Genomic DNA, 26,096 nt, shown 5'->3' on the forward strand with positions numbered 1-26,096 from the left:
TCTCAAACTTAACAATCTTGGTGCTAAGGGAGCTCTTTGCTACTGGTATATAATTATTTTTAGACCTATTCAGTAAACAGAACCAGGAAATAATTTTTTATGGTTATAATTTTTTTAAAGCTTTAGACATAATTAACCCATTCAATTATATCTAACCCATACAATTCACCCACTTAGAGTGCACAATTTAACAATTTTAAGTATATTCACAGAGTTGTACAACCATTGCCAAATCAACTTTAGATTATTTTTATCACCCCACAAAGAAATTCTGTATTCATTAAAAGTCACTCTCCATTCCCCGAACCGTTCCTATACCCCCTTCTCCCTACCAGCTCCAGGTAACTATCAATCTGCTTTAGGTATGGATGGATTTGTCCATCCTGGACATTTTATATAAATGAAATCACACAAAATGTGGCTCTTTATGTCTTGTTTCTTTCGCTTAGCATAATGTTTTCAAAGTTCATCTATGCTGTAGTATGTATAAGTACTTCATTCCTTTTCACTGTTGAATAATATTCCACTGTGAGGATATACCAAACTTTATTCATTCATCAGTGGATTAACATTTGGATTGTTCCCACTTTTTGACTATTATAAATAAAGCTGCTATGAACATTCACAAACTAGCTTTTGTGTGGCCATATGTTTTCTCTTCTCTTGGATATATAGCTAGGATTAGAACTGCTGAGTCATATACTAACTCTGTGTTTAGTATCTTGAGAAACTGAAAAATTGTTTTCCTACGTGGCTGCATCATTTTACAATCCCACAGGCAATGTGTGAGGTTCCAATTTCTCCACACCCTCAATAACACTGATTATTATCTGTTTTTTATTATAGCCATCCTAATGTGTGTGATGTAGTATTAGATTTTTTTTTAATATTTATTTATTTGGCTGCACTGGGCCTTAGCTGCAGAATGTGGGATCTTTAGTTGCAGCATGTGGGATCAAGTTCCCCTACCACAGATCAAACCTGGGCCCCCTGCATTGGGAGAGCAGAGTCTCAGCCACTGGACCACCAGGGAAATCCCAGACATTTCTTTTTAATCATAGAATCTTCCAGCAACCATGCTCTCTTCCCAACACATATTCTATGGTAAGAAAGTTTATCAGGTAAGTTTCATTTAATGATTATAATTTATTGTTGATAAACAGTTCTGAATTAATGGAAAGAAAATGAAACTTAACTTTAGATATACTTAAGCTCAAGACCTAAGTTTCTGCCTTCCTATGTGTATAAAATGAATATATGTGTATAGTAAGAATATCTATCTCACAAGGTTGTTGAATGGATTCAATGAGGTAACACGTGAAAGCTCTCTACAAGGCACTACACAAAGTCATCATTCCTGGCATTGTAGGGTGGTGAAAAAGTAAAAGCTTTTCCTTAATGATGCTCCTTTATAAGATGCTGCACTGGACTTTGAACCCCTGAAGAAGTGAAACCATGCATTACTCTTTACGTCCCAGATAGTGTCCAGCACATAGTGTGCCTACCGCCACCCTCTCCTTTCCCTAAACTCTCAGGGAGCACTCAGACCACAGATAGGAATCATCTGCCTGCTTTTCCCTCAAGATTCACTTTTCTGTTGTCATCTCAGATAATGAGAATTTCTGCTGGTAGGGGTTCTTCTGGGTCTCCATCTTGTTTCCCTCACGTCTTGCCTCCCCTCTTGTTTTGCCCATTTGGATTTAGCAATCCAGCTTTAGAATGTGACTTCCTAAGCTCTACTTGCCTGGAGACTTGATGGGCCACTGAGTCAGGCTATTACCTCATCTCTCTGCCCAGCCAGAACACTGAGGACATTATGACACACTTAGGACGTTGTATTATCTGGGGAGGGGACACTCAAGTCCTATCCGTTTTCAAATCCTGAAAATCTGCCTCTAAATCTCTCATGTCAGATTCTTCCTCTCCACTTTCACTGCCATCAGCCTCATTTAGATTTTATTACCTCTTGGATCTTTTAAAATCATGTGTTCATCTTTGATTATTTGCTATTAATACTAGACCATAGGGTAACTGGAAAGGGAATGAGAGTACTGTAAATTCCATTTTAAAATAAGATACCAGTAGCGAACTGAGCCATGGCATGGAGCCACATATACAAAGTTCTGGTGCAGTGAATTTCAAAGAGTAGGTTTACTGTTTGTTAGTAAGTCAAGACGTCAATTTTGTGAATCGCGACCAGCATTCAAAAAGTGAAGTAGATTACAATTTTAGGTAGAAAATACTAGATGATATTATGCATAGCAAGCATATTATTCTGTTTTGGATATATAATATGAATGCAAAATGTATTTTTTACAATGGATTGATGGTCAAAGGTTGAAAACACTGAACTAGTGTATTCTATACGTTCTTTTCAACCTAAATGTTAATCTTGATCTATAACTAACATGAAAAACATACCAGAAGGCCTATAAAGGACTAGAACTCAGGCTTCTTGGGTTTGAACTCTGGCTCTAATATTTACTTGGTGACTTTCAGCAACTTACAAATATTTTGTGTCTCAGTTCAGTCATCTGTAAAATGGGCAAGCATATTTATACTACCTCTCTGTGAGAGTTATAAAGAGGAATAAATGAGTTAATACAAAAAGCACAAAAAGCATCTAGAACAGAATCTGGCACAGAGTAATAAATTAAGAAATGTTAGCCATTATTATCAGAGAAGGAGATGGCACCCCACTCCAGTACTCTTGCCTGGAAAATCCCATGGACGGAGGAGCCTGGTAGGCTGTAGTCCATGGGGTCACGAAGAATCAGACACGACTGAACGACTTCACTTTCACTTTACACTTTCATGCATTGGAGAAGGAAATGGCAACCCACTCCAGTGTTCCTGCCGGGAGAGTCCCAGGGACAGGGGAGCCTGATGGGCTGCTGTCTATGGGGTCGCACAGAGTCAGACACGACTGAAGCGACTTAGCAGCAGCAGCAGCAGCAGCAGCCATTATTATAAATATTCTCACATCATTTAGTAATGGAAATCAAGATTTTAAAATTCTATGTTTCTAACACGTACCATTTTAAGTCAGGTCAGAGGCTTCTCACACATAGGCCAATCATCTATAGACTAGGCCTGTCATTTATAGATTTCAATAAAGACTTTGGGCAATCATCTCAGAATCTTCCCAGAGCAGAGACTGAATCTGCGTCCCTTGCATTGGCAGGTGGATTTCTAACCACAGGACCACCAGGGAAGCCCTTTTCTTTTTTTGGCCACACTGCACAGCTTGTGGGATCTTAGTTCCCCAGTCAGGGACTGAACTCAGCCATGGTGGTGAAAGCGGGAGTCCTAACCATTGGACTGCCATGGAATTTCCTCTGCCAAGTATTGTGATCGAAGGGCACAAGCTGTATGCCCTCATTTAAAACCTGTACTGTGCACATCACTGAGCTGAGGACTTCCTTCATTTATACAATATAGGGGAAGTCCAGCAACATAATGCCAGTAACACAAGGATTGCTAGGTTTCACTGAAGTTAAACAGCTGATGCACTGCTCTTTGAGAACTTCTCTCTTAGTGGTTTTCTAGTAAATGTTTAACAACTAGCTCTCAGAGTGGGAAAAAAAGCCCTGATTTGTAGTGCTAGCCAATTACCATGGTATAAGTACTTCCCTTATGACCAATTTCAAGCTACCAATGTGAATTACTAAAAATGCAGAACTGTGGGAACAGGTGTACACCGTCAGTCCTCATGAGCCTTTACAAGAAGACACCACCACCTGCATGTAACTGTTTCATGTCTTTTTGTGTATGGAAGAATGAAAGGTTTTTTAGATAAAATATTTTTTAACTGTCAAATGTTTCTTTGTTTTGAAGTATCAAATCAATGGACTCCTTGGTCCTGCAAAGAGAAAGGAAAGATTTATTCTGGAATGAAGATTTTGAGACAATGCGACTCCAAGACACTGAACCACTCTTTGAATAATGTAAAATGTTACAGCTCTCCAGATTGTTCTTTTGAAAAGTTTTCTTTTCTAAATCAGAATTCAGACCAAACAGCCCCTAAAAATGATCTCCTGTTCTTATTAGATAAGGAAATGAGAATAGGCGATCAGATGAATGCAGGAAGGCTGTAGGGGCAAGTCTGCCTCACACTGAAAAAGAACTGCCAGCTTGACTGGACTAGGACTGCAGAGCTCAATCTGAACCATCCATCTAAAGATCCCACTAGGTGTTATTATATATTGAATAACCTAGATTTGGGGAAACGCAAGGATGGAGAAGTTCAGGGTTCTGGAGGACTGTCCTGGAAGAGCCATTATGACAAAGCCAATCAGAGAGGGAGCAGACATTCGAGTTTCAACTCCCCTACTAGGGGATAGAAGAATTCCAGAGCCTACATCCTTCGCCCTGACACAATGATGTGCTGTGCTGTGCTTAGTTGCTCAGTCATGTCCAACTCTTTGTGACCCCATGGACTGCAGCCCACCAGGCTCCTCTGTCCATGGGATTCTCCAGGCCAGAATACTGGAGTGGGTTGCCATGCCCTTCTCCAGAGGATCTTTCCAACCCAGAGATCAAACCCAGGTTGACCGCATTGCAGGTAAATTCTTTATCAACTGAACCACCACAATCTATTCCCATAAAAAAAGCATTTGCTATTAAATGAAAACATAGAACAGCAAATCAGAGCCAAACACTGGAGCAGAATAGGTCCCGGTGTGAATTATCATTTTGCTATTTATTAGCTGTGAGAGACCTTGAACATATTATTTAACTTTTCTAAACTTCAATTTCCTCAATTGAGGAAAAAAGGGAATATAACTGTACCTACCTCCTAGAATTACTTTAAGGATTAAGTTAGATAATACATATAAAGTACTTAGCTTTGATTAGGTGCTCAAAAATTAGCACTAATAACAATAATAAATAAATCTCAGTCCTACTTTTGGAGGCTAGATGCCTGATGTAGTAGATACTATACTATTTAAGTAGATACTATGTCTTAGCATCATAATAAATCTCACCCCAGATTTATAACTGTTTCCAGGTAAATTCAGAGCTAAAACTGTCTATAACTGGGCAGGAGTTGGACGGAAAAGAAAATTTAAAGCCTGCATCTGTATAGGATGCCTTGAGCAAGTTGGATGTATTACTGACTGTGAGGTTCATCTAAGAGCTGATGGTTAATTTCAAGAGAAGATGTCAGTTATTCTGGGGATGATGCTGACATGGATCTTTTTTTTGTTTTAATTAAAGCATAGTTGATTTACAATGTTTCAGGTGTACAGCAAAGTGATTCAGATACACACACACACACACACACACACATATTCTTACAAGATACTGAATATAGCTGGCATGGATCTTTGTCAGAATCTTCCAGATTTCAATTTAGAATGGTGCCATCATTTGTACCACGGCTTCTGTGGGCACTACAGTGTCATGCTGTCAGCAAACATTAAAGGGACCATCCCACCTCAGAGCAGGAAGTCATCTAAATCTATCAAAATCATTCTTGTCTGCATTCCTTGTCTCAGTCTCTTCATTGCATATTTAGTCAAAGCTGGTGACACCAGAATATAAACTTGTTTTAATTAAACCATCCTCCAGTGTGCTTTAGTGCTCTGCACCGAGAGCAGAGCACTAGCAGTCATGAAGAGGAAGCTGAGGATGAATTCTTTGTGTGAGGTCTCCATTTTATACTGATTTTCACTGAACACAAGATGGACTGTTTGCAGCAGGATCATTGGGGACAACAGGCACTGGAATCTGTGCAATGATTTCTATCTCTGGTCTTTTTGGCATTGATTGAGGTTTCAGGCAAACAGAGGCACTGAGGACCTAGCAACAATCGCTAGGGAGCTTCCTGGTTGCCAGCAACAGTAAATACCACAGAGACACAAAGACTCAACCTTTCACATGCGCACAATGAAACCTAGAGCCTGGTTTCTTATTTCAGATACAACAGAGTCCTCAAAGTAGAGCACAATAGCTTCTTCTTTCCCCTCTTTACATTAGATCTGTTTAATTCTGTACAGAAATATATACTGCCCAGGAGCCTAAATGACCATCTTGTTTCTAAGTTTGTCTGAGAACATTTATACTATAATCTCCCTCTCAGTAACATCCTTTTTTTTTTTAAAAAACTATTTTGAGGAAGAAATGGAAGGAAATACTGTTGTATATCTGACTTTGGAATTTTAAATAATGTATGACTTGTTTAATGTGTTTGTAACTGTCAGTCTTTTCTGTAAGAGTTACAATTGATATCCACCCTTCTGAAAATATTCAGGAATAATATTTGAAAGATCTTCTCCAAGTTTACTGTCTCATTTGTTTTTAGAAAAGATAGAAGGACAAAGAATATGAGCAATTTAAGGTTTTTTCATGACTCATTCAAGGAAATTGCATAATAGCCTTCCTCAGCCAAGTTCACATACTCTTCTCAAATACCTTGCTGTTTTCTTTATTCTGTTCCTTCATCCTGATCTCTTTTTCCATCCGTCCCATGGGCCGTTAACTTTTCTTTCTTTTCTCTAAGGCTGTAAAACTCTCTAGTGTATAATCATGTGGTTTGCAAGGTGATAAGGGAAAACTGAACTACCCCAAAGCTTGCCAGCCTGTCTCCTAGCAACTGTATAATACGTTGCTTAGTAACATGAAGGGTGAGAGTGAAGTCTGTCTTACATACCTAAAAATATTGAAATCATTTAAAAATATTAATCCTGGGCTCATTTACTAAAATATACAAAATTCAGAGATACTCTTACCATGAGGAGGGTCTTATTTAAGGCCATGATATTTTGAGTATATCTCTACATCTTATAATCTATATACAAGAATAAAAGATTGCTGTTCTTATAAGCAGATTAAAAAAACCCTAAACCTGCAGCATTTTCTAATCCTTTCTCTTCAACACATGCATAATCAGTGTTAAGGAGAATGGAGAAATGATCTTTTAGGCTGAGCAGATGAATAAAAATGCAGCCTTTCCTCTCTTCTGTACATGTATAATTGATTTTTAAATCTAAAGGAAGATGGGGAAATGTTTCCCAAAACCTTTTTCAGCTGGACATCATTGAGGATTGTGTTTTTCAGGATTACAATTGTCTGAAGAGTAATTCTCTGTCAATTTATCCAGGAGCTATCAAAATTTAGAAATAACTGAATCACACTACTGCAAAGCATTAAAACTCTTTAGTTTCAAATGGTAAATTATTAATTACAAGAGGTTATTATTTATTGAATTAGACCTACTGCATCAGATTCTTCAGTTCAGGAACTAGCACCCTAGTTACTTCAGAACATCAGGAAACACTGATGCAGTGGATGGTTTCCATATGCTACAAAGGGTTAGCTTCTACTGTTCTCGCTCTTGGATTTATACATGTAACGCTTAAGAGGAAAATTCAAAGACCAAGTCCTAAATATTCTGCCACATCCTCCCTTTCAACTGGGCCCTCTGGCTAATAAAATTGGTCAAGTTTTTAATTAGTAATTTCTTCATTCTGCAAATATTAAGACAATTTTGAAATATAATTGACAGAATTTAGTGATTAGTTGGGATTAACTTAAATCAGTTAATAACATACATAAAGTGCTAAGGACAGAGCCTGACACAGTAGATATTATATGAGGTTATTATTATTTTAAACTAATTTGATCAACTGGAAGGATGGTGACAATGAACTGATATTGAGAATATGGAACAACTGAGAGTATAGAATACTGAGAAGGATAATGGAGAAAAATAATTAATTTCCTTTAGATATATTGAATTTGAGATGCCTGCATGGTATCCAGGGGGATAAAAACAAATAAGAAAAATAAATCTCAAAGTTGGGGGCATATTCTACAATACTTAAAAAATATTACTTAAAAATAATACTTATTTTTTAACACTTAAAAAATAAATTCTTACTCTGTGTGTGGCTAGCTCTACATAAAAATGAACCAGTGATAATTCATCAGTATTTTACTTCTAACAATATCAATGCATCTATAAACACTTATGGAGGCAGTAAAAAATGTTTCTCACTAGTAAATCAATCTCATCCTGATTTATCCATTACATGGAGTTAATTAAGACAAGGACTTGAGAGGAAGAGAAACGTACACTTGGATGACTGGGGGAAGGGACCTGGAGCTTCTTTTGATTGCTATTAAATCCCTGAAGCCAGTACACCATGGCAACGTTCCCAGTCTGCCACCTAATTTCCATCTGCTTTGAGTGAAAGGAGGGGCAGGACTGAGGCAGTTCAATGTGCATTCTTGTGAGCATATGTAATTGGGGTTAATGAAATGCAACTAAATTATAAATTGTGTTTCATGGAAAACTGAGATTATCCACTGTCTTTTATACTTCCTTCTCCTTCTCTTCTCAGGATGCCTTTGAGCCCCTTCCAAGTTTTGTCCCTTTTTCCAAATGTGAGATTTCATCTGACAAGATGTGGGGAAACCACCTCTTCAATGTACCACAGCAAAATTACAAATTAAAATTTGTATCTCAGTACATAAATATTATATTTAAAAGAGTGGTTCAGTAAATAACTGAACATCAGTGAGTGACCTCAAAGCATTGCATATATTTTTCATATTTGGAGTACATGTACTTATTATGTTATTATGTTACAAGTCTTACTTCTGGAATAGAAATTCATCAATATTTATTTATCTCTGCTATACACACAAAAGTCCTCCCCAAAATAGATGAAACTCAGTTACCAGAATCACCACAGATAATTCTTACCATTGTTATCCAGAAAAAAACTATTATTTAGTAATAGTGCATTTGTTGACAAGAGGTTGAAAAGGTGAATGTTAAGCTTTAAATAAAATTCTGAATTCAGATGTGGGGTCATATTCTTACCAAAACTTTTAACGTTAAGATCTGGCTAAGGGGGATGCAGTAGATATTCCTTAAAGGCCATACTTAGTAACAGTCAATTCACTCAATATATTGATCAGCGCTGAACCTGAAAATAAAGATAAATGTAAATTCAACATGTCAGCATAATCATGTTCATCTCCTTGCTTCAATTAAAATTTGAGGTATGCTTTTGTTGTAGAATTTAAGGGAAATTTACTTGTTTGAATTTATCCATTTACAATCAAATTTGCCTGAGGGAGACTTCCCTGATGGTCCAGTAGTTTAAGAATCTGCCTGCCAATTCAAGGGACATGGGTTCTGTCCTTGGTCTGGGAAGATCCCACGTGTCGTAGGGCAACTAAGCCCATGTGCCACAACTACTGAGCAAATGTATCACAGCTACTGAAGCCTGAGCATCTAGAGCCCGTGCTCTGCAACAAGGAAACCACCGCAATGAGAACTCCACACACCACAATGAAGATTCAGCACAGCCAAAAATAATAAAGAAATAGAAAAACAAATTCTTTTTAACCTGCATGAGGGAGGCAGCATGAGGTGACAGGTATTTTCATTTCACAAAGGATGCAGAGGCAGTGATGACCTGGCGTGAGAGACAGGGCACACCACAGCAGGATGAAGTGGGGAAATGTGACACACTTCTTTGTGTCTGAAAGCTCCTGCACTGACCTCTCTCACAGCACTTAACATAGTTTCCATCCTCAGGACCTTGAACTCTGGCCAGAAAGCACGTTTTGTCTTTTGTTTCAAGCCCTTACTACATTCTCATTTCCTGGTAGCCAAATCCAGTATTTGATGCTACTCAGCACTCTATCCTGATGTGGTCCTTCCTTTCTCTCTGTAACATCAATGTCTTCAGCTTTTTCTCCTCCTTCTTGGCCACTGCATCAGTGTTTCCTTTTCTGACACTTCTTTCTCTCAAAGTCCTTTACTGTCTTTAATTTATTAAGTCTATTCCCAAATCTGGTAAGTCAACCTCCAAAATACCCCCCACGTGTATCACTTTTCTTGCAATGCAGATCGTTCCTTCTATCCCCATGGCTTTCATCCTAAAGCCTGGATGATTCCAAGCGAAAGTGTTAGTTGCTCAGTCATGTCCAACTCTTTGTGACCCCATGGGCTGCAGGCCACCAGGCTCCTCTGTCCATGGGATTCTCCAGGCAAGAATAGAGGAGTGGGTTGCCATACCCTTCTCCAGGTGATCTTCCCAACCAAGGAATCAAACTGGGATCTCCTGCATTGCAGGCAGATTCTTTATGGTACGAGCTACAAATTAGTCTCCTTGTCTTTCATCTGAAATGCTTCCAATCCATTATGTGATAGATACATGATAAACTCTCACTGAATGGCTACAGTGAAAGAGGATGAGGAATAACTCTCCCATACCGCTGGTGGGAATGTACATAATCACAACCACTCCGGAAAAATTAGCGTTTTTCTACTAAAGTGAACATACATTATCACCCTACAATTCCATTCCTAGGTATACAGCAGCAGAAATTTGTAAATATATTCACCCAAACACGTGTACGAGAATGCTAATAGCAATGCCATTTGTATTAGCAAAAAAATTGGAAACTAAGCAGATATCCATCGACATTGGGAAATAGATGTAAATTATGGTATAATAGAAGTAAATTATGGTATAATCATACAATGGGGTATTACATAGAAATGAGAACAATGTAAAGAATCTGCCTGCAATGCAGAAGACCCGTGTTCAGTCCTCAAGTTGGGAAGATCCCCTGGAGAAGGGAATGGCAACCTACTGCAGTATTCTTGCCTGGAGAATTCCATGGACAGACCATGGGGTTGCAAAGACTCGGACATGATGAAAATTTATGTATGTATGTTATTCTTCAATAAAAAGTTCTCAAATCAAAGAATAAAAAAGGAAGTCTTTTCACCTGGTGAACATAACTATACCTGAATTGTGTTGCCTGTTTAGCAGCATAACTTGAAATTCTGGGTTACACTTGGAGAATTCTACTCTTATACCATACTGCTGGCACATAATACTGTTGTCATTAGGTTCCAAATATACATTGTCACCCCTCTAATACTGACCTTTCTCTGAGCCGTGTCAACTGCAGATTCCCTGTGGCCTCTATGACTTCTCCACTTGATTCACCTACCACCTCAAACAGGGTAACATTCAACTTGTAAGATCACATTGACTGATGGGTCCTGCCCTCAATGGGCTTCCCCAGTGACTCAGCCGTAAAGAATCCACTTGCAATACAGAAGACTCAGGAGAGGCGGGTTCAATCCCTGGGTCAGGCAGATCCCCTAGAGGAGGGCATAGCAACCCATTCCAGTATTCTTGCCTGGAAAATCCCACTGACAGAGGAGTCTGGCAGTCTACAGTCCACGGGGTCGCAAAGAGTCAGACACACCTGAAGTGACTGAGAACACACGCACCCTCAACACCCTCCTCAAAACACATATACAGCGACGTCCCCAGTGGTCCAGAGGCTAAGACTCTGTGCTCCCAAAGCAGAGGACCCAGGTTTGATCCCTGCTCAGGGAACTAGATCCCACATGCTGCAACTACAAGATCCTGCATTACACAACTAAGACTTGGCTCAACCGAAATAAAATAGATAAATATTTTATAAACACACAAACGCATTTCATACTTAGGCATTCCTTTTCAACTTCCCCGTTTCTGTAAAGAGCACAACTAGCATTTCATTCTCTCACTTCTCCAAGTTGAAAACTTCAAGGGTTAATGTTGACTCTTTCCTTTCTACCTCATGTCCTCAATCGCCACGGGGATTCATCCTTTGGGTGGTCGCTTCTATTATTCCTTTCTACCCATTCCCATGATGATTACAATGGTTCGACACGTTCTGCTTAGATTATTACAATAACCTTGTTATTGGTCCACTTATCTGCAATCTCTTTCCCTACTCCACTAGCCTGTCAGATTAATTTAAAAGAAATGTTGTTCTCTTCCCTTCATTCCTTTCTATGAGAATACAACAGCTTCACATTGTCCATGTGTGTGAACTCAACCCAAACTCCTTCTTCAGACTGGGGTTCAAAATGCTTCATTAACTAGCTCCACTCTCCCTATATAACACATTACCCACAATTCTCTTGCATGCCCTAATCAAGTAAATTTCTTTGCCTTCCCTTATATAGGTACCATATCATCATATTATTATGTCTTTGCTAATATTATTTTCCTTAAATATTATTTAAGTACTCACTCTACTACTATCCCATTCAGTTAAAAGCCACTATTCCAAAAACAAGTTTCCATGATAAACCATAGATCATAATATAAAGACTTTTTCCTCTCTGAAATTTCTGTAATTTTCCATTCAAGGCAGTACAGAATAAATTCTACAGATAAAATTTGTTTAGAGCATCCACAGTTTCCTCTTTCTATATACTCTTTAGAAATCCTTTAAGAAATTTTCAAACATATGCAAAAGTACAGAAAAATATAATGAACTCCTTTTACCCCTTACTAAAATTCAGTAACTATCAAGATTTTTGCTACAATCTCTTATCTATCATGTTTTCCCTTTTTCTTTGCTGAAGTATTTTAAAGCAAATCTTAGACCTTATTTATTTAACCTACTACTCTTCTGCATGCATCTCTAAAAGTTATAGAAAATTTCTTGCATAATCATACTACCATTATCACACTTAATAAAATTAATAATAATTTGTTGCTATTATATAATAACTAGCCCATATTCAAATTTCCCTGGTTATCTCCATCATGTTTTACATTTGGTTTATTTGAATCAGGATCCAAACAACATCTGTTGTTATATTTAGTAGTTAGTCTCCAAAAACTCTTCTAATCTAGAGCTGTCCCCCTTTCCCACCTTTTCCACCCATTCCACCATTGATTTGTTGCCAAAACAAGATAATTTGTCCTGTAGAATGTCCTACACTCTCCAGTTGTCTATGTTTTCCTTCTTGAGTTATCAAGTGACTTGTTCCTCTAGCTCCTTTATTTCCCATAAATGGAAGTGGGCTCTAAAGGCTTTGATTCAGCACAATTGCTTCTGATAGATCGCTTCCCCAGTGATGCTGTGTACTTCCTATGGGATCACATCTTAGGTTCAAGAGGTGTGACTGTCTCACTGTTAGTAATGCTGTGATTGACTAAGGAGTTCAGATGGCAACAGCCTATGCTTCTATTAATACATTCCCCATCAATATTTTATTTTTCATCCACTGATACTCTTTTCCTGAACAAATTATTTTGCTAGAGGATGTAAAGGGTGATTATTCTAACTCTATTATTACTTCTATATTTACAAGCTGGCATTACTCTATAAAGAATGATTTTCTCAAGTTAACGAGGATCATCTGGTTACCTTGAAATACAGGCAATGCAAGACAAATGCTCAATTCTTTACTATATGCCAATGTATAGAGAATGGAGTTGGTGCCCTTGTTATCTCCAATGGTGCAAAGATAACATTATTTTTAGTTCACTTTTATCTTTTTTAATTTTTCTTTTGTTCTGTAGGGATATCTTTATGAACTCATGAGTTTGTACTGTTAACATACATAGTTGTAGTATGTTAACAGACTACAACTGTACATGTGACATTATCAGTGATATGTATCACAATAAGACCACTCCAGCTGTTGTGTGGAGATTGAACTAGACAGTAGTAGGAGTGAAGGTAGAGGAGATCTAGAAGTGCACTGAGGTTGTCTGGGCAAGAGATGATATGCTTATTAGAGTGGCGGCAATAGAGATGCAGAGAAAATAATAATATTTGAGAGATATCTAGGAGATAGACTTACCAGGATTTAACTTATTCTATGGGAGGGATTGGAGGCAGGAGGAGAAGAGGGTAACAGAGGATGAGATGGCTAGATGGCATCACCGACTCGATGGACATGAGTTTGAGTGAACTCCGGGAGTTGATGATGGACAGGGAGGCCTGGTGTGCTGTGATTCATGGGGTTGCAAAGAGTTGGACACGACTGAGTGACTGAACTGAACTGAACTAGTTCAATTCGGTACATATGTGAGAAACCTAGCTAGAGACTGGAAGTTTACTATAAGATCTGGATCTAAATGGAGATGTCAAGAAGTCATCAGCACGCAGAAAGGATCTGCAATCGTGGGAATGAATGCACTTACCATCCACCAGAGTAGGATCCACAGTATAAAATGAGGAAAAAGTCTAGGACTAAACCTTGAGGAGCTCCAATATTTAAAGACTAAAAGAAGAAGAAGAATCAGAAACTGAGAAGAAACAAAAAAATGTAGGAGGGAAACCCAGAAAATAAGAGAATTTTGAAGCCAAAGGCACACAAAGTGTCTCAAGAAACAGATAACAGTCAACTGTGAGAAAGCTTATCACAGGTCAACAAGAACCCAAAAGTGCCCAGTGGATTTAGCAACAGAGAGGGCATTTGGTTTCAGGGAGTGGTGGGAGCAGAATCCAGACTGAAATGTATTTTGGGTTAAATGGGAGGTGAGAAGTAGAAAAGAAAAAAAAAAAGTAGGAAAAAGAAGTGATAAATAACTCCCTTGTTTCCTACAGAAGTTATGATATTTGGGGCCATTCAATGGATTCTACAAGGCTCCTCCCCATACACACACAGAAACACATGCCATTCTCAAACTTATATACATGTACTTGTTTTATTTCTTTAATTGGAAGAATCTAGAGAAAAGAGACCTTTCTACTACCTTTGGATTCTCTAAGCTATATAGGATGGTCCAAGGCTTATTGTAGACAGCAAGTAAATGCTTATTAAATAAAAAAGGAAAATGCTTTATTAAATACCTCTAAACTACTAACCATGAAAAGTTAATGAAAATATGCACAGAAAGAAATCATTCATTTAATTCAACAAACATGTATATAATGACTACCATATGCTAGGCAATTTGTCAAGGACTCAGATTCACATTGTAATGGAGGACAGATACAGACCATCCAATAAATAATTTAAATTCCAAAAATACTATGAAAGAAAAATGTTTTATGCTAATTTTACTGTCGACGAGAAATAATACATTAGTAGAATATTTATACATGCATGCTGATGTAAGTTAAAGAAGTTGACAGTAAATATAAAAAATGATCTAGTAAAAAAATGTTTTTTGTTTCCCATAGTTTGCATGCTATTAAGCCAGATAATGAGGAACAAAAATAATAGATTATTATTTCCCCTCCTTTTCCATTTATATATTTAAGATTAACGGTATTCATATATTTGATTTCTGACCTAGATCTTACTGTTACTTATGGCCAAGAGGAGGGGGGAAAAAAGCTGCATTTCATGAATGTTTCTGAGATAGAATTACAAAGAATCAATTGCATGAACCCGCCCCTCTCTTATTGAATCCTCTGTAAATTGCATAAAGAACGGAGGCTGTTGGGGAAATGACATATTTCTTTCATATTATAAAGATAATCAAATTCAAAATGGTGTCTCTCATTCCAAAAAAGGAGATTTTTATACTGTATCATGATCCAAAAGTGTGTGATTTATTTCACTATTAAATTTTTGAAAGAAGTATTTTCAATGAGCTACTTATTAATCCTTATACTTCCCTATGACATTTAATTCCTATTTTCGTTAAGTGTATCTCTGGATTGAGAAAAAAAAGCTCCAAGTCATCCTTAATCCTCTGTCTCTTTACTGAAATATACTTACTTCTATTTGCAAAAGGGATGTATAAAGATAAGATAATAGAGACTATTTTTCCTATAAGATACGCAAGAAATAGGTAGAATTACTTGTGTCAGGGCTTGTTTTTTCCTAGAGAACACTACTGCAGCAAATTTGAACAAGTAAAGCAGAGCTGGGGCTGGCAGGCTAGAAAAATCCATGGCTGCCACTGTCACAGCACAACCTGCAGCAGCTGTCTCAAGTCCCTCCCTCCCACGCCCAAGCACTGCCTGCCAGCCCAGCAGGAATGAATGGATTCTGCAGAGCACTATAAATGGTGCTGCAGACCCTGAAAATCTCTTGCTAAAAGCCAAAAGGAAAAATTATCTGCCAAAATGCATATTTTCAACTTCAGGGGCCACAGCAAACCTCTTTACCTCTGAAATTTCATTAGCAACGTCAAATGGTACCCAGTCCAGAGGCATATTCTGCACTGTACATCCTTGTTGATAATGGAAGCTTTCTGAGTAGCAAAAGAATGTTACTGCACTCCACTTCCTTAAGCAAAGCCTTTTGTCCCAAGAGGCAGTTGAGCAACCACCAGTGTCTCTGACTGAATAGCAGCTGTATGAGGCTGGCTACAATTCCCACAGTTTGAAGCCCAATCTTAGAGGAGGAGAATTTACTGAATTCACATAAGATTTACATTAAAAAAAAAAATGCAGTTATTGAGGTGACATCTACACAGTTGTCTACGGAAGGAGACAATATTACAAAATAGTCTTCTTTTTCACACTATACAACTCTCTTCCTTTCTAATGTGGTATCCCAGTAATTTTCTCTTTCCAGAAGAGAGAACAATGCAGAATATAACTGCATGCACAGGTAGTACTAGCGTCTAAACTCAATTCTCTCTCCTTGTATTTTCTCAATTCTATATTAGAAAAGATGATCGTTTTAAGCAACAATACACGACATAAAATATATTAACATAGACTTCTGGGATATTTCCAGTAGAGTAAGTATGGTGTGTTCATTAGATCTGAATTATCTTCATGTTAGAACTACTTGTGTGCTTCCATAGATTGATTGTTCTTTTCATCTAGTGTTTTTGTTTAGCTTTTAGGGAGAGGGTGGCAAAAGAAGGTCTGAAAAAAAATTACTTGAACCTGAGAAACCATTTTGGATGGTTATTGAATAATTTTTTAATTAAAAAAACAAAACAAAACAAAACACATTTACCCAAGCCATTTTAAGCATCATTCCCATCTTCTCTTCTACTTTATTTTTAAAGCACTAGAGATACTGAATCTTCACCAAATGTGGGTTTAGCACACTCTGAGGGAGAAGCTGAAAGTAATTTTCTATTAAAATATTTCATCTCAAATTCTGCGATTAAATGCTGGGAGGAAAACCTTTACATTGATGATTTTAACAGCAGTTTGAGGTTTAAACAATATAAAGTCACCCAACTCCAGTTCTCTTTCCCTCCCTCCCCCCACCCCTTCCCAACCCCACCCCGTAATGGATGCTCGGCTGACTGTTTTTGCTCGGTCTCTTTGTCTGAAGGATGCAAGCAGTCTATGGATGCTAGGGGAAAAGGGGTGGGGGAGAGATTACCTCATCCCATGTCGCATGCACCAATCACCACTCTTCTGTCGCGGCTCCTCTGGGCAGATTGAGGGGTCTGGACCAACAGGAAAAGGCCCCAGCCCATCCCCATGGTGACCGAGTTGTATATAGGGAGCCTCAGACGCCCATGTGCCGCAGGTTCTCTTACATCGACCGCCTAAGAGTCGCGCTGTAAGAAGTAACAACCTCTTCTCCTCTCCGCCATCTGCTCGGCAGCCGCAAAACAGCAACTATGGTAAGAGTGTCTCCTCCGGCTCTTTGTGACGCTGGGTGGGGTCAGCCTCCCCAGGGTCTCCTTGGAAAATCTTAAAACCTTTGTCCTTTACAACTCGATGGGTAAGAGTAGCTTTACATTTTATTTGCGAGTTTTGGCTTTGTCTGCGGCCGGACTCCCCGCCGCAGTGCGGGGTGCAGGAGCCCCGCCACGACTGAGTCCAGGGCGCGGCTGAGCAGTGAGGGGGAACAAAGGCGGCGCCTAGGGAGGTTTTGTTACCCAAGTCCCTGGCAGCCGCGTGCAGCAGCCCATCTGTCGGTCAAGAAAGGGGCTGGGGCAGGCAGGGCGGTCTTGGCGTCGCCTGCTCGGCCCCCGTGTGCGCACGATAGTCGTGTGACTCGGAGAAGCCCTTCCTCGCGTTGTTCCCCAGGGACAGGGAGAGGATTCGTCGACCGAAAAGACGGGGGTCGGTGGGTGTAGCTGGGAAGAAGACTCGGGGAGAGAAGGAAAGGGACAAAGCGGAGCCTGAGGTTAGTATTAAAAAAAAAGGATCCCTCGCCAGTTCGTTGGTGTTTTAGAAAGACACCCATGTATTAACAGGCAAAATGGTTAGTTTCTGTGGCGGCCGGCGTCGAGGCGGCGCAGGGGCGGAGTTGTTTGTTTCTGCTTCTCTCGCCTTGGAGCCGCTGGGAGGGGTTCGTCCTCACTAAGCCTCCTCTGTCAGAAAGACTTTTAACAAGCCTTTCATCTTTACAGAACCGTAGGCGTTAAAAGGTTTTTCATTCACTGTCAAAACTTAGATTTTTTTTTTTTTTTTTTTGAGGAGCAAAGTCACAGTTCACATGACAAGCCCTTTAACGTCTGGTCTGGGGCCGCCCCGCCCTGGCTGACTCCTGTGTGTCTGTCTTGATCGCATGTTCAGCGAGAGAAAAAGCCGATTTTGTGAGCCAGGGTGCTCTCTAATGCAGAGGACCCAGGGAAACGCCCTTCCCCGCCCCCAGCCCCCGTTTGTCAGTGACTAGACAATGGACAGACAAAGGAAGTTGTAACCGTAAAGGCTACGGAGGGGACACTCTACTGAATGTAATGAGCATGAGTATTCTGTGGTGGGTACGAAATTTCAGAATGAAAACATTATTTTGTTGTTTTATATAAATATTTAATTATTTCACTGGGCTTTAAGCTTGGTAGCTTTTCATGTTCTATTTATTTCTAGTTTAGGAACTGTTGTTTTAAAGATACTAATACTTTTTCAGTTTTTTGCAGAGGAGAAGATTCTGGGAAAACTTTTTTAAATAATGAAAATGCTGCAGACAAAGAAGACTTATACTTTGTGTAGCTGTCTTTTGTTCTAGTGCATCTTCATGAATTCATTTCAGTTTAGGCATATGGTCCCAGGCTGGGTCAGAAGAGGAAAACTGGCAGATAGCACAATGAGATCATGTAGGCAGTTGCTGGAAATAGAGCTTGCTCTGTTAAATAATGTAGCAGACAGTACAGGCTGGCACCAGGCACAGCAAATGCAGCAGTGCAGGAGACAGTCCTTGTTTAGCTTCTACCCCCTAATACTGATGGATTCTGCAGATAGACTGCAGAAGGGTGTGGCTTCTAGCCTCAGCTGCAGTACAGATGTCCATATTGAAATACCAAGTCCTATCAAAAAAATGTTCATCTTTAAAGGTGAAGGAGGCAGTAATAATGATTGCAATTAACTAGTGATTGAAATTACTTCATTTTACAAAAATTTTGTGCTTGACTATTTTTTAAATATGAAAAATCTTCTATTCAAGTATGGCTGTTGGAACAATCGGCTTGCACCATGTGCTTAACAGTGCAGCCTTATCCAGACCACACCCATCTGCAGCATTTGTAGCAAGTGCTTTTCTTTAACTGTTTCTATTATGTTAGGAATATGACCTCAAATAAATTCAAAGAATACTTGTATATTACTAGAAATCATTTTGGAAATTTATTGAAAATTGAAAATGCTAATATAACTAATTTTACAATTTTTCTCTTTTCCTTCCCACAGCGTGAGTGCATCTCCATCCACGTTGGCCAGGCTGGTGTCCAGATCGGCAATGCCTGCTGGGAGCTCTACTGCCTGGAACACGGCATTCAGCCCGATGGCCAGATGCCAAGTGACAAGACGATTGGGGGAGGAGACGACTCCTTCAATACCTTCTTCAGTGAGACAGGCGCTGGCAAGCATGTGCCCAGGGCAGTGTTTGTAGACCTGGAACCCACAGTCATTGGTGAGTTGACCTCAGTAGCTTCAATGAGAATCCTGGGGGTCTGTGACAGGAGGTGTGTCCTGTGGGCTCCACTGATACCCTGGGGTGGAGCTTATATGGGTCATTGATGGGTGGCTGCTTCGTTTTCCTTTTCCAGATGAGGTTCGCACTGGCACCTACCGCCAGCTCTTCCACCCTGAACAGCTCATCACAGGCAAAGAAGATGCTGCCAACAACTATGCCCGAGGTCACTACACCATTGGCAAGGAGATCATTGACCTCGTCTTGGACCGAATTCGGAAACTGGTATGTATATTCTCAAGAATAAAGTAAATTAATGAACCTAAGAGAGATATTTATAAAGTTCAATTAAAATATGGCCTATTTGATGTCATTTGATAAATATTCATGAAGATATTTTTAATAAAGAAATGCTGAGTAATTTAAGGAAGGTCTACATTTTAAAAGTTTCTGTCAAAATGCAATCTCATTCTTTGGAATTAATATGAAAAGTGAAAATCTTTACTATGATGACATCACAAAGAGCAATAACTATGTTTTTCCTGTTCCTCTTTTAACAGGCTGACCAGTGCACGGGTCTTCAGGGCTTCTTGGTTTTCCACAGCTTTGGTGGGGGAACTGGTTCTGGGTTCACCTCCCTGCTGATGGAACGCCTCTCTGTCGACTATGGCAAGAAGTCCAAGCTGGAGTTCTCCATTTACCCAGCCCCCCAGGTTTCCACAGCTGTCGTTGAGCCCTACAACTCCATCCTCACCACCCACACCACCCTGGAGCACTCTGATTGTGCCTTCATGGTAGATAATGAGGCCATCTATGACATCTGCCGTAGAAACCTCGATATTGAGCGCCCGACATATACTAACCTGAATAGGTTGATAGGTCAAATTGTGTCCTCCATCACTGCTTCCCTGAGGTTTGATGGCGCCCTGAATGTGGATCTGACAGAGTTCCAGACCAACCTGGTGCCCTATCCCCGCATCCACTTCCCTCTGGCCACATATGCCCCTGTCATCTCTGCTGAGAAAGCCTACCATGAACAGCTTTCTGTAGCAGAGATCACCAATGCTTGCTTTGAGCCAGCCAACCAGATGGTGAAATGTGACCCTCGCCATGGTAAATACATGGCCTGCTGCCTGTTGTACCGTGGTGATGTGGTTCCCAAAGATGTCAATGCTGCCATTGCCACCATCAAGACCAAGCGTACCATCCAGTTTGTGGACTGGTGCCCCACTGGCTTCAAGGTTGGCATTAATTACCAGCCTCCCACTGTGGTACCTGGTGGAGACCTGGCCAAAGTACAGCGAGCTGTGTGCATGCTGAGCAACACCACAGCCATCGCTGAGGCCTGGGCTCGCCTGGACCACAAGTTTGACCTGATGTATGCCAAGCGTGCCTTTGTTCACTGGTACGTGGGTGAGGGCATGGAGGAAGGCGAGTTTTCTGAGGCCCGTGAGGACATGGCTGCCCTTGAGAAGGATTATGAGGAGGTTGGTGTGGATTCTGTGGAAGGAGAGGGAGAGGAAGAAGGAGAGGAATATTAAAGTTAAAATGTCACAAAGGTGCTGCTTTTACAGGGAAGCTTATTCTGTTTCAAACATTGAAAAGTTGTGGTCTGATCAGTTAATTTGTATGTTGCAGTGTATATGCTCATATACAATTACTGACCTATGCTTTAAAACATGATGCTTTGTTACAGACCCAAGCTATCCATTTCTCTGATGGGTTTGAATAAAGTATTCCCTGTCTTAAATGAGCTCAGTCTTGTGTTTTCTATTCAGGTGTCCAGAAAATTTTCATTTATTCAGTACATTGAAAAGAAAGAATAACTATTGACTGTGGTTTATACATATTCTACACAGCAACTTGGTTTTTAATTTTAAATTGTCCTAGTATATTATAAAACAAAATATAAATACATATCTAAAAATTATCATTAGATGTAAATCAACTGTACTTCAACTTTAAAAATTGATTTTAAAAAAGGTGAAGAATACCATTAGATAACATCCATGCTACTCTTAAGTTTTGACAACTATAATAGTTAAATTCCTGGTTTTTTGAGAATTTATATCTAATGCACAACTAAAATCTGGTTGACTGCTGAGTCTCATGCAACTAAACAGATAAAATGGTGAATATTCCAAATGCATCATGGAGGGCTTATGAGCCTATTTTCATGTGCCTCATCTCCTTGGCAAGTGTCTAGTGCCATCATGCTTCCTCTGCCCTGGGTTCTAAAAAGATGTTCTCTCCAAGCAGTTTCCTACTACACTAGACCTCGTTCTTTACTTTCTTCTCTCCAAACTTATTTTCAGCTGAATATCACATCAGAAAAGCCTGATACATTTATTCACTCGAATGTATTAATTATATATCTGAGCTCTAACTCTCAAAGGATTTTCCTATTTTAATATGAGCCGATAACTTCAAAAGACAGAATTCTAATAGTGTAATTGTAGGCGACAACCAACATGCTGAAAGAAACCGTTTTGGACTAAGGACTTCAGCAACAGGCCAGCTGCCAGTCCACCTGACGAAAAGGCTAAGAGCCCAGGAGCAGCAAGCTGTCTTGGGCCATCATGCTACCTTGTTCTGGGATAATACCCAGTGATGATGAAATGACTTTCTGGTATTAACTACCTAATCTATTTTTTTCTTTGGCACTGTAAACTAAAGGGTGTAATAGTATTGTAGTACTATAATCAGTTTAGTGTGAGTTAATAGAAATAAAAATAAGAAATAAGATCAACTAATTTGAAAATCAATTCAGTATTCCTTAGCAGGTTTTTTTTTTTTTTTTTTTTAAATATTTATCTGTTTGGCTGTGCTGGGTTTTAGTTGTGACACTGGAGATCTCCGATCTTCGTTGTAGATGTGGGATCTTTAATTGCATGGGGGATCTTTAGTAAATTCATAGTTGAAGCATGTGGGATCTAGTTCCCTCATCAGGGATCGAACCCTGGGTCCCCTGTATTGAAAGCGCAGAGTCTTAGCTACTGGACCAAGAGGGGACTTCTGCTCAGCAGTTTTAACTAAAGCTAATGGAAACAGACCTGATGCACAAAAGTAAAAGGTTTTGCTCATTCAGATAAAAAACTAGTGTGGAAACAAGATCAAATGTCAGTGTTTAATTTACATTCCCAGCATATAGCAAAATATGATACACGGTAGATGTAAAATGGTCATTGGCTAGAAGAGTAAAGTGTAAGATAAAATAGGAACAAATATAAAAATCATAGAGTTAAAAGCCCTGGATCTTAACCTCAATCGTAAATATCAGAACCAGGACATTTTAGAGAAATGACTGATTCCAAGCCTGGAGCACGAAATACACAAGTTCAGCCTCATTTTTTTTTTCTCATTCCAGAAAGCAGGGAAAATATAAAAGACCAAAGTCAAACCAAAAAGACACAGGAGTCAGTTGAAGAGGTTCTCACTGATGATACAAAGTGAGTATTGAAAACTATAGTGACTGAAATGGATTTAACTGTACAAAATTTGTTAAAATCCATGAACTCATTATAGTTTTTGTTTAGCTTAAAAAAATTAATCTAAAAAATTACTAAAAACATTGAATAGAATTACCATATGATCCAGAAATTCCATTTCTGGATAAATACCCAAAAGAATTGAAAGCAGGGACTCAGATATTTGTATACCCATGCTCATAGCAGCATTATTCACAATAGCCAAAAGGTGGAAGCAGCCTTAATATTCATGAATTGATGAATGAACAAAATATAGGCAATGGAATATTATTCAGTCTTAGAGAAGGAAATTTTGACACATGCTATAACATGAACGAATTTTGAGGACATCATGCATAAGCCAGACACATAAAAAAACAAATATTGGTACTTTCCTGGTGGCGCAGTGAATAAGAATCCACCTGTTAATGCAGGGAACACAGGTTTGAGCCCTGGAGGATCCCACATGCCACGGAGCAACTAAGCCTGTGTGCACAACTGCTGAGCCGGAGCTCTAGAGCCAGAGAGCCGCAAGTACTGAAGCCCGCTTGCCTAGAGACGGTGATCTGCAACAGGAGAAGCCACTGCAATGAGAAGCCACACGAAGAAGAGCTCCCACTCACTACAACTAGAGAAAGCCCACATGCAGCAATGAAAACCCAGCACAGCCAAAAATAAATAAATTTTTAAAAAAAGCAAATCTTGTCTCATTCCACTTAAGAGGTAACTAGAATGGTCAAATTCATAAAGACAGAAAATAAGAGTTCCCAGGGCATGGGGGGAGCATGTAATGGGAAGTTATTGTTTAAAGGATACACTGTTTCATCTGTTTGGAATGATGAATAGTGGTGATGGTTGCACAATGTGAATATACTTAATGCTACAATTTCAACTGGACATTTAATATAGGTTAAAATGTAAGCAACAGGGATATATTGTATAGCACAGAGAAATATAGCCATTATTTCTTAATAACTTTTATTTTTAGTGAAGTGTAGTTGAAAGCCAAAGAATTGATGACTTCAAACTGTGGTGCTGTAGAGAACTCCTCAGAGTCCCTTGGACAGCAAGGATATAAAACCAGTCAATACTAAGTGAGATCAACACTGAATATTCACTAGAAGGACTGATGCTGAACCTGAAGCTCCAGTATTTTGGACCTGATGTGAACAGAAGATTCACTGGAAAAGTCCCTGATGCTGGGAAAGATTGAAGGCAGAAGGAGAAGAGGGCATCAGAGAAAGAGATGGCTGGACGGCATCACCCAATGCTATGAACATGAACTTGGGCAAACTCTGAGAGATGGTGAGGGACAGGGAGGCCTGGCATGCTGCAGTCCATGGGGTCACAAAGAGTCAGACATAACTGGGCAACTGAACAACAAAAACAACATAGTTGATATAATATTTATAATAACTTTAAATGAAGTGTAATGTATAAAAATACTGAATCTCTACATTGTACCCTTAAAACTTCTATAATATTGTAAATCACCTATATTTCAGGTTTTTTTAAAGGTTAAAATAGTACATTTAATGTTTGTAATATCTCACCATGATTAAACAAACAAACAAAAAATGGAAGCATAAACCAAAACAAATTTTTTAAATTACCTGTAAGGGAAAGGAATATGGTCTAGCCAGTTTTCTTTGAATGTATTTTTTGTATCATTTGACTGTAGAAACATGTAACTGTATTATGTATTATACAAATGAATTAAATCAAGGTGGAAAAAATATCTACCAATCAAAAGCAAAATGAAACAAATCAATCTAACCAAGTATGAAGTTAGTGGCTTATTTACAAACTGGAGGATTATTTCAAGTGACTTTAAATCACAGTATTTTTGGAATTTGCTGGTAGTTCAGTGATTGGAAGTCCATGTTCTCACTGCTAAGGGCCCAGGGTTAAATCCCTGGTTTGGGGGACCTAAAATCCCACACACTGCAGGGGATGGCCAGAAAAAAGAAATAATTTGATTGTATATCCATTTTAAGTATACAGTATAAGGAAAAAAAGGAACTCCAAAAAAAAATCTGCTTTCAGTAATCATATTCTATTAATAATATTGATATTGTTATTTAGAAAGTATTATATACCAGAATAAGTTAAATAATTCATTAATGTTATTAGTAAACAAAAATCTTCAGTTCAGTTCAGTTCAGTTCAGTCGCTCAGTCATGTCTGCCTCTTGGCAACCCCATGAATCCCAGCACGGCAGGCCTCCCTGTCCATCACCAACTCCCGGAGTTCACTCAGATTCACATCCATCGAGTCAGTGATGCCATCCAGCCATCTCATCCTCTGTTGTCCACTTCCCCTCCTGCCCCCAATCCCTCCCAGCATCAGAGTCTTTTCCAATGAGTCAACTCTTCACATAAGGGGGCCAAAGTATTGGAGTTTCAGCTTTAGCATCATTCCTTCCAATGAACACCCAAGACTGATCTCCTTTAGGATGGACTGGTTGGATCTCCTTGCAGTCCAAGGGACTCTCAAGAGTCTTCTCCACCACCACAGTTCAAACGCATCAATTCTTCGGTGCTCAGCTTTCTTCACAGTCCAACTCTCACATCCACACATGACTACTGGAGAAACCATAGCCTTGACTAGATGGACCTTTGTTGGCAAAGTAATGTCTCTGCTTTTGAATACGCTATCTAGGTTGGTCATAACTTTCCTTCTAAGGAGTAAGCATCTTTCAATTTCATGGCTGCAATCACCATCTGCAGTGATTTTGGAGCCCAAAAAAATAAAGTCTGACATTGTTTCCACTGTTTCCCCATTTATTTCCCATGAAGTGATAGGACCAGATGCCATGATCTTCGTTTTCTGAATGTTGAGTTTTAAGCCAACTTTTTCACTCTCCTCTTTCACTTTCATCAAGAGGCTTTTGAATTCTTCTTCACTTTCTGCCATAAGGGTGGTGTCATCTGCATATCTGAGGTTATTGATATTTCTCCCGGCAATCTTGATTCCAGCTTGTGCTTCTTCCAGCCCAGCGTTTCTCATGATGTACTCTGCATAGAAGTTAAATAAGCAGGGTGACAATATACAGCCTTGACATACTC

The 26,096-nt window shown here is 39.2% G+C and overlaps 2 protein-coding genes across 10 annotated transcripts in view; one reads left to right on the top strand and one right to left on the bottom strand.

Moving 5' to 3' along the window:
* The window catches only part of LOC138437342 (tubulin alpha-1C chain), a 94,294-nt gene extending 76,345 nt beyond the window's left edge, over positions 1 to 17,949 (bottom strand). For 4 of the 9 annotated variants that reach the window (XM_069584472.1, XM_069584463.1, XM_069584473.1 and 1 more), the window contains exons 1-2: positions 17,081 to 17,949; positions 8,834 to 8,939 (exon numbers count right to left, since the gene is read on the bottom strand). The gene's annotated coding sequence lies outside the window, so the exon portion shown is untranslated. The remainder of the gene's footprint in view (positions 1 to 8,833; positions 8,940 to 17,080) is intronic. The other 5 variants (XM_069584474.1, XM_069584465.1, XM_069584462.1 and 2 more) reach the window with 3 other exon arrangements.
* On the top strand, positions 16,965 to 21,311 carry TUBA1A (tubulin alpha 1a). The gene is made up of 4 exons (XM_069584459.1): positions 16,965 to 17,327; positions 19,339 to 19,561; positions 19,698 to 19,846; positions 20,122 to 21,311. Exons 1-4 carry the CDS (start codon positions 17,325 to 17,327, stop codon positions 21,100 to 21,102), a joined length of 1,356 nt encoding a protein of 451 aa, XP_069440560.1. The 5' UTR covers positions 16,965 to 17,324; the 3' UTR covers positions 21,103 to 21,311.
* The last annotated feature ends 4,785 nt before the right edge of the window (positions 21,312 to 26,096 follow it).

Source organism: Ovis canadensis, chromosome 3, assembly GCF_042477335.2.
Source record: "Ovis canadensis isolate MfBH-ARS-UI-01 breed Bighorn chromosome 3, ARS-UI_OviCan_v2, whole genome shotgun sequence".
Classification (NCBI taxonomy): domain Eukaryota; kingdom Metazoa; phylum Chordata; class Mammalia; order Artiodactyla; family Bovidae; genus Ovis; species Ovis canadensis.